This window comes from Camarhynchus parvulus, chromosome 8, assembly GCF_901933205.1.
Source record: "Camarhynchus parvulus chromosome 8, STF_HiC, whole genome shotgun sequence".
Taxonomy (NCBI): Eukaryota; Metazoa; Chordata; class Aves; order Passeriformes; family Thraupidae; genus Camarhynchus; species Camarhynchus parvulus.
The window spans coordinates 28,667,968-28,677,331 of NC_044578.1; the positions used below are offsets into that span (position 1 = coordinate 28,667,968).

Below are 9,364 nucleotides of genomic sequence, written 5' to 3' on the forward strand. Positions count from 1 at the left end.
TACAGTGGGGAAGCTACCCTAGTCTCAAAATAAATGGAAAGATCCAGATTTATGGATCTTTCCATAAATCCCACCTGAAGATAAGTAAATTAGGAGTGCAGATGCTCCATATCCTCTAGAGTCAAAGACAGACAAAGGTTTCTCTAAAGGTTAAGTCAAAGGACATAACTTCAATTTATATCCAGAATTATGCTAGTAAGACTTCATACCATTACACTCCCCATCCATCATCTTCATTCTGATATTTTTTAGGAGCTGCCATCCCAATACCACGACAAAGGAAGGGCATGATTTCCCTGCTGAATGCCTCCAGCCCTAAATCTACCAATCAAAACCCCCTCATATCTCCAAGAATGCAAATGTGTGAGCTTATCTTGGAGAAAGGCAGCTGAAAGGCCCATCCTGATATTCAGCATGTCACATATCCCACATAAATGAACTGTGATCAATTAAACAGCTCATTCACACTGTTTGTCTCTGCAGAGCACAAAGGAACAGCTGGGCCTCAGGAACCATCACCTGCTCAACTGCTTCCATCGTGCCCCCAACATATGGAGAGCAGGGAAGGACAACCAAAGGACAGCAGAGCCCTGGAAACAAACCTAGAGAGCTGTTTCATTGAACAAGGGGATTCTGGGCATGTCCTGTGTTCTCTCACTTCAAACATTAACAGCCCTGTGACAGGCTGGTGATATTTATGGTCACTCAGAAGGAGAGTCAGGAGAATGACACCTCCTGGTAGGAAAGCCCAGGCTTTTCAAGGAATAGATACATGGCATGATGTCACAGACATCCTTTTCACAAAAATCCTTTCCTTTAGGATTTTTTCCTTCTGGGAAGCTGAGGCCCCAGAAACAAAAGGTAAACAATAGGTTATCTGCTTCTGTGGAATGCAACAGGTCAGTTCTGGATTGGCCCAGATTGAGTGTTTGGAAATAATGGCCAATCAAGAACTATGACACAGTCCGAGAGAGCAAGGTTTGTTGATCATTCTTTACTTTCTATTCTTAGGTAGTTAGCAGTTTGTGAAACTCTCCTTTTCTTTTTCTTTTAGTATAGTTATAATGTAATATATATATATATATCATAACATAATAAATCAAGCCTTCTGATCATGGAGCCCATCTCGTCTCTTCCTTCACCCCGAAAACCTTGTGACCAACCGACAACAGCATGAGGTCCCTTCTAAAGAAATACCTCTGCAGAAGCCTATCAGAAATTTGGGTTTAAGCCTGGGGAAGAGGAAGCAGCTAGGAAGGCTCAGAAAAGTAAAGAAGGTGCTCAGAAGTTTTCTGTATATAGACAGATACAGCTGGTACAAAAAAACCCAAATGGATAAAAAACCCTTTTGTGAGGAAACCTAGACCAGAAATTAGAGGGGGTTTTTAGCCAGCAGAGCAATGGGGTTATAAAACTGCCTTCTATGAGGAGCAGAACAAAACTTGGTTTTCCCCAGATCTTGTTCAGTTTCTCAAAGGGATCATTATTTATGAAAGCAAGATCTGAGGGGTCCAGAAAAGGCCCTTCACAGATGCCAAAGATGTTAATCCCAAGAGAGATAATGTTATTAACCTGCATTTGCTCTGGCCTCTTTGCTAATCTGAGGAGCTACTAATCAACAGCTGTAGAAGCAGCATCTTTATTAAATCTTATTAAATTGAATGGGCCAAGCAGCAAAGAAGATCTGTGATCTTTGATGTCCATGGCAGAACTTACAACAGTGCATTTCCTTTGCACAAATGTATTATGATCAATCTGATCAATCCCAGGGTTACTCACGCTCTGGAATAAAAAATAAATTTGCAAGTACAGCTAAACATTACCCTTCATTTTACTTTCTCTGTTGTGTGAGGGTTACATGGGATGGAAAGCACCTACTTCAAAAGCCTTTCCTTAATATTTTCCTGGAATAAAAGCATGGGCTAAATGTATCCTTACATCTTGTGCTCTCTGTCAGAGAGCTCAATAAAAGGAGAAATTTATACACCTGGAACTCAAAGTGATTGCTTCCCTTTTCCTGATTTTAGTAGCCTGGATTGATCCAATGGCTTGAGAGAACCTCGTGTTGAGTTTTACTGCAGCACAGTGTATAGTTAAGAGCTTTGCAAAATAAAACTTTTCTAGTCACTTGCCATTTAGAGTTTAAATTGCTAAAAAAATGAAGATTTTTTAGCATTAGGATACTCCTGGATCACAGGATCTGATGATAAGAAGCAACTAAACAGAGCAATTTCAGTCATTTGGGTGCAATCCAAATCCTGCAACCTGCAATGCAAAACAAGACCTAAACAATGCTTTTTAGGACTCCTCTGCAAAGAGACAAGATGTCCTTTGACCAAATAAATAAAAAAACCCCTCAATATTTTCAGAAAATAGTGCCAAGCCCAGGACAAAAGGAAAGTCCCTGTGTGCAGTTTTGTTGGAGACAGGCTGTGTCTGGCTGAAGACCCCTGTCACCCCACGCCATCCTCTCTGCACCCCTGAGGCCCACAAAGTGACGCACCAACAATTCCCACCAGCAGCGGGGAATTTTTGTCTAAAAATGGCCTAAAAGCCAAGAGGAAGCTCCTATACCTGGGCATGGCATAGGAAACTACTCTTGGACAAGATGGGTGCTCGGGAAGGGAGAAGCATTCAAGAGAAGTGGACAAAGCTCTGCTGGGATTATTACTAAATCACAAAGTTATCATGTAGGGTGAGGCCTGATGCCTGTCCTCCCTGTTGAGAGCAAATTCCTTTCAAGTTTAGCTTCTGAGGTATGCCACAAGTATTTCCTTTGCCATCCTTACCACTATTGTTTGTTGCTAGTTCCTTTCGTGCATCATAACTGAAATGGGGCAATAAAAATTTTCACAGATTTCTGTGCTTGAGGAAATGAAGGAAATCATTCCAGTGAAAAAGAAAAAAACAGAGCTCGTGCAAACAAACAACTTCCATAACACTTTGTTTGTACAGGATAAATCAGAACAGGAGATATTAGGGTAGATTGGTAAACAAAGTAACCAACGACAATCAATCCAGACCTTCCTAGATTACTGGAAACAAACTTAAAACACTAATCCTACAGGTCTTCAGTGCCAGATAAAGCAAGCTTAAACAACCACCTCAACTCCACAAGACTCTCTAAGCCTTGTTATCCTAACTAGGCACAGATTTTATCACTTTCTCTGCCTGCCTTGAAAATCCAGAACAGCTGAGGCAGTAGCTTGGTTTCTACTTAAAGCCCTTCACACCATTTCACCCCCCTAAAATTAGGGGGTGAAAATTAGTTAGTAAATTAATCAGACAATTAGTTAGTAAGGGTTCAACTCCCTAGGGCTCTGGGTATTTTTTCCCCTCCCAGATTTGCTGTTGTTCTGTGCACAAACAAGGTAACTAACAACAGTTTCTGAAATAACAAAATGCTTGAATTTTTTAAATTAGCGTTTATTGCAGTGAATAAAGTAGCTCAGGAAGCAGCTATAATTGTAAAGTAACAAATAATAGTCTAACTAACCACCAGTCTAATAACAAAATAGTCTAACTAGCCACCAATTTACATTTTCCTTTGTAGTATCTCTAAATACTATATTTAGATGATATGTACTCCTCTGTTTTACTGATGTTTTTAGTTGGCTTAATTTATGTAGCATTTTGTTTGTGTATTTAGAGGAAGTATTCAAGTACTAGTTTTAGATTTTAAAGCTATTGTTGATGGAGAAATTAATTTCAACAATAACTTAAATATTTGTGTGCATGAAAAGAATAAAATAGTTTAGTTAGAAGGGATCTACAATGTAACAAAATGTAGTTACGTGGAAGGGCCTGATGTTTTGAAGTTTTAAAAAAATTCTAGTCCTTAAAATCTGAAATTTGCCTGATTTTGGAGTAACCACTTTGTGAAAAATGCATATTTTATGATTGGCTTTTCGCAAATATTAAAATGAATATGATATGTGTTGTATTAGAAAGTAATGCTGTATTAATCCTCTTAAGTAGTGTGTTAAACATAGTTTCAGGTTATAACAAAACGTTAAAATAGAAACTATGCTACGTAGGATACTTTGGTTTTTTTTCCTAAAGAAAGGACTTGCACCAGATAGCAGCCGCAGGACACCTGAATCTTTCAGAGAAAGAGAATTTATTGCCCTCTTATCAGAAGAAACAAACTTCTTCCCACCTTGCTCAGGTAGGATGACACCATTAGGATTCAGAGGAAGAAGCTGACACTGACCAGACAGAATCCTGTGTTTGAATGGAATTTATGCATCATGGATGAGGTGTATGAATATGCAACAGGCTGTTGCTTTTAAGGGTTAATCCTCTGTGTCCTTTATTGACCTTATTTTGCCCAGAAAAAGGTACCTGGACATCCATAATGCCTTGTTTCCATTGTCTCATATTGTCCTAATTCAAATTGTCCAAATTATTATTACTCTAATTGTATTACTATTTTTATAACCATTTTATTACTATTAAACTTTTAAAAATTTTAAGAACAAGTGATTGGTGTTTTTCACAAGTCTATGCAAAATACTCACTTTCTCTGCTTTTGAAGCCTTGATGCACATGGAGGAGCATCAGGTAAAAGCAGAGTTTTATTGCCATGAGGGATTTTGTCAGGTGGAGACCCTGAGGTTCAGATGACCTCAGCCCTAGGTCAGAAGTTAAAATATTAATTATACTGGTTTAATGCTTCGCTTGACTTGAGGATTTGTTGTCAATATGAGACCAATAGAGAGAAAGAGTTACAGACAGTCCGGGTACCTCTTTCTGGGCAGCATAAGCCCAAAAAAGGACCCACGTTAACAGAGGATTAACCCTTAAAAACGATAACCTATTGCATATTCATACACCTCATCCATGATGCATAAATTCCATTCAAACACAGGATTCTGTCTGATCATCATCATCTTTTTCCTCTGCATCCTAACAGCGCCTTCGAGGCAAGAAGAATTTAATTTCTTCTGATAATGGAGCAATAAATTCTTTTTCTCTAAGATTTAGGTGTCCTGTGGCTGCTATCTTGCTGCAAGTCCTTTTTTTAAAAAAAAAAGAATCTTACGTAGCATAGTTTCTATTTTAACATTTTGTTATAACCTAAAACTATATTTACCACACTACTTAAGAGAATTAATACAGCATTACTTCCTAACACAACACATATAATATACATTTTAATATTTGCGAAAAGCCAATCATAAAATACACGCATTTTTCACAGGGAGCATCAGGTAAAAGCAGAGTTTTATTGCCATGAGGGCTTCTGTCAGGTGGAGACCCTGAGGCTCAGATGACCTCAGTCCCAGGTCAGAAGTTAAAATATTAATTATGTTGGTTTAATGCTTCTCTTGACTTGGGGATTTGTTGTCAGACCGTAACAGAACCACCTTGGTGTTTCATTGAAACCAGAGAAATAGTAATTTACTTCTTTTTAGGCAGATACTGTGCTGCTATTTTTAAGGTTGTCTGTGGCTACACAAAAGTGATGTGCAGAAGCGCAGCTTTGCAATTTGACATAACGATAGAACTCGGCTCGTTGTTATCGGCGGGCACCTCCCGGAGCCCACAGCCGCTGCCGCCCTCCCCTCAGGGCGATCCACCGCCCCCAGCCCGTCCCGCCTCCCGGCCGCCATGGCGCCCGCCCCGCCCCGCGCCTTCCCGCCCTCACGGCGGCAGCGCCATGGCGGCTGTACGGGACGTGGAGATCGACCCTGAGGGCACCTTCAAGTACATCCTGGTGCGCCTGCAGCGCCCGGGCGGCGGCGAGCAGCGGGACATCGTGCGCGGCACCAAGGCGGCCGAGTTCCACAGTGCGTGACAGCCCGCGGGGCGCGGGGCCCCACCGGCGGCGGGACGCGGCCGCCGGACCCCGGCGGGTCTGAGGCGGAGCGGGAGCCCTGCCCTAAACAGCTCAAAAAATCCCCTTTTCCGCACTTTCTGCGTCCCCCGGGTGATAGGAAAATTGGGGCTATATATCTCTCGTGTGCCATTTCGGAACCCAGTTGAAAAGAATTGAGGAGGTGTTGCAAACCGCGGGCCTGAGGGTAGATAAGGGCAAATATTGAGAGGTGAAAGAAGCAATGGAGGGGGAACTAAATTCCTATGGAATTCCACTAATTGACACAGACTTGCTCAAGACTGTGCTAAATCCCTGAATTTGCAGAAAAAGAACAGAGGCATAGGGAAAAAGAAAAATGGTGGGGGGGTACACATTAGAAATGGAGTTAGGCGACTGGGGAAGTCTGTACCTTTCAAGGGAAAGACAGAAGCGGAAAAATTATAATAAAAAGGAGACTGTCTTTAACAATTTGAGAGACCCCACGGGAAGTGCCCATGACCTCTCCCTTCATTCGAATAAAGTTACAGGACTCCTCTGTCTCATTTGTGAACATAAACCTCTGGTATTAGTGGATTAATTTTCCTAATACCATCAGCCTCATTTTGGAGAACGATGTATGCTAACTAAAAAACTTTAACTGCTTTAACTGCAGCTTTTCTGCGCCTCTGAAGAGAAACCTGCCTGCCTTTCATGTGAAATAAGAAAGAAGTTAAAAAATAAGTTCTAGACTATGTAATGCCTAGTTCCTGTTCTAATGTCTCTCACCATTCTTGTGCAGATCATATATTTGAAAAAGTAAATCCTGAGATGGAAAAGCTGGGATATGAATGCAAGTGCCTTGGAGGAGGGAAAATTGAACATAATAGCAAAGACAAGAAAATCAGGGTATTTGGGCTCTCAACAGTAAGTGCATCTCTCATTTTCCTTCAAATGCTTCTGTCTCTGATGCTGTGGGATTTTTGGTTAATAGCATGGTGGCTTTTGGCAATTTATATCACATTTTAAACATTAGCTGGAAAACTTACCTGGCTCACTTGAGTTAGATTAGAAAAACAATGGTTTTAGGGTAGGAGAGCTGTATTGTTAATCTAGCTGCCAAATTAAGTGTTAAGAGGCAGTGGTCAACTCTTGCAGTCTGAGAAACAGAGTTTACTCTCTGCTTTTGGTGCCTTGATGCTCATGGAGGAGCATCAGGTAAAAGCAGAGTTTTATTGCCATGAGGGCTTCTGACAGGTGGAGACCCTGAGGCTCAGCTGACCTCAGTCCCAGGTCAGAAGTTAAAATATTAATTATGTTGGTTTAATGCTTCTTTTGACTTGAAGGTTTGGAGTCAGACTCTAAAACAGAACTACTTTGGTGTTTTATTGAAACCAGAGAAATAGTTATTAACTTCTTCTGGAGCTGTGTTGCTATTTTTAAGGCTGGATGAGGTCTTCAAAGTGGTTGCCAAGGCAAGAGTGAGCCGTGGATCTGTTGCTTTCCAACTGACATAACTATATTATCTGTTATTTTTGAAAAGCTTGCATTTTGTAATGCATCAACTTTAACCTTTTCAGTTTAAATGCTTGTTTATTTAAGCTGTTCCTCTTTGGGGCCATCACTGATGAATAAGAGTATGTTTTGTTTGATAATACAACCTTGGACTCTTTTTATTCAGTATTCTAAGTAAACTTTCATGTGAAATATTATGGGGAAAAAATAACCTGTAAATCAGAGATTTCTATCTGTGTACTGCACTGTTATGTGCAGTTCTGAAATAAGAAATCCAGATAACTTGATCATGTAGGACAATAGTGGAAAGGCCACTTTGACCACAGCTGCCTTAAATTTCAGTGAAACAGTAACACTGTGACCAGAGATTTTTAAATGAGGGCTAAAAACCACATAGGTCATCTGACCTTACCTTGGAGTTGCAGTGGCTGAAGAGCACAGATACTTAAAATTGTGCTATTATCAGCTGAGGCAGGATGGGAAATAAATAAAACATGAAGACTCTGATTTCTTTAGTGGCCAGAGTAGTGCTCAAATGCTCACACTTGTTTGCTTATTACCTTTCCCATCAGGTGAGCCAAATCAGCTGTTTGTATGCTCACACTTTAAAGTGGGTCAATGCAATCTCTGTGGTTTAAAGCAACATTCCATAAATACAGTGGCTGATAGGTTGGGAACATTTTAAAAGAAGCTTTCTGCTGGAGAAATTGTGTAGAAAATGCATTTTCTGTTTGACCCCACCTAATTTATTTCGTAGAACTTCAGTTTGGGGAGGAGGGAATTGGAGAGGGATAATAGAAAAATAAAACATGATATTACAAGAGTATCTATTTTAGAGCTTTTGATTTGCATGTGAACAATTTTGTTGTGTTGGTAAGAACTGAATGGCTCTGAAGACTTGATGTCCATGTGCATTTTGTTCTGTCTTGCAGGGCTATGGAAAAGCAGATCACTCAGTCACTGTAGAGATACTGAAGAAAGAATATACAGATTATGAAATTACATGGTCAGATGACAAGAAATAAACTCGTGAGCACAATGAGCAGTTCCAACCTGGTAACTGTGAGCTGTACTTTGATAAATAAAATTGAATGTGTGTTTTATGTGTGTAACCATAAATCTGGAGTAACTGGACTCTGCCATGGTTGGTAATCCTCAGATATATCTTAATTTTTAGATCATTCCTTAGTGCAGAATATGGAGTTCTAACCCTTTTTCCTTTCCTTTTGATGTGCCCTTTAGTTAAACACTCCCACACCACCTTACCTCTAATTTGTTTTCATCCAGTCCCATTTCACTGATCTATTGTAGGATACCTAAGGATTTACCACCAACTTCAAACACCACTGGACCAAACCTGTCCAGTGATCTTTTGACCACAGTGTTTTCAATTTTTTTTTCTTTTACTTTTTAGGCTTCTCATCTTTCTTACTCACATTTTAAAAAAATTGGTGTGGAGGGTGTGGTTGACTGTTACAGTTCTACAATGATCCAAATCTTTGATTTACTCAATGATTTTAAAATCTAGTATTCTGCAGAAGTAATGATCAAAATATTTGATTTTCCTGTAAGAACCTTCCCTATAGCAGACTGGTGGCAATGTAAAAATTCTGCCAATGCTTCTTTCATGCTGATTCCCCTGGACTGTTTTGATTTGTGTGAATTTAAGAATGCTTTTTTCTTTTTATTTTCCTAGCAGTAATTATGTTATAGTAAACTGCCTCCTCAGTACACCTAGACAGTGTCTGAATTAGCTGACATCACCCTCCTATTATGACAGGATGTTGCCTCTTGTTTGTTGTGAAATTACTTGCTACAGTTTTGACTCTATGTTTCATGGTACTTTTCATTCATTTGTGGATTTATTGACTTGCTGTCTTGAAGGCTTGCTGACTTCCAGAGGTAATTCTGGATGATGATATATTCTGGATGATATAGGCTTCCCTTTTCTGTGGTTCCTACTGCACTTACCCAGCAGTATCTGCTTGTATAGGGAAGCCTTTTCTTTTCAGCATGCAAGTGACTCTTACAGTACAAACCAGGAAATCTGAG

The 9,364-nt window shown here is 40.0% G+C and overlaps 1 protein-coding gene across 1 annotated transcript; it reads left to right on the plus strand.

Moving 5' to 3' along the window:
• The first annotated feature begins 5,552 nt into the window (after window positions 1–5,552).
• Window positions 5,553–8,447, plus strand: LOC115906395 (14 kDa phosphohistidine phosphatase-like). The gene is made up of 3 exons (XM_030953545.1): window positions 5,553–5,792; window positions 6,600–6,724; window positions 8,245–8,447. Exons 1-3 carry the CDS (start codon window positions 5,663–5,665, stop codon window positions 8,335–8,337), a joined length of 348 nt encoding a protein of 115 aa, XP_030809405.1. The 5' UTR covers window positions 5,553–5,662; the 3' UTR covers window positions 8,338–8,447.
• Window positions 8,448–9,364: the final 917 nt, after the last annotated feature.

Excerpts from the sequence above, each read along its gene's own strand:
- LOC115906395 (XM_030953545.1), top strand. The coding sequence starts at position 5,663 with ATGGCGGCTGTACGGGACGTGGAGATCGACCCTGAGGGCACCTTCAAG. Across the intron at positions 5,793-6,599 it reads CAAGGCGGCCGAGTTCCACA|ATCATATATTTGAAAAAGTA; the intron begins GTGCGTGACAGC and ends ATTCTTGTGCAG. Across the intron at positions 6,725-8,244 it reads GGGTATTTGGGCTCTCAACA|GGCTATGGAAAAGCAGATCA; the intron begins GTAAGTGCATCT and ends TCTGTCTTGCAG.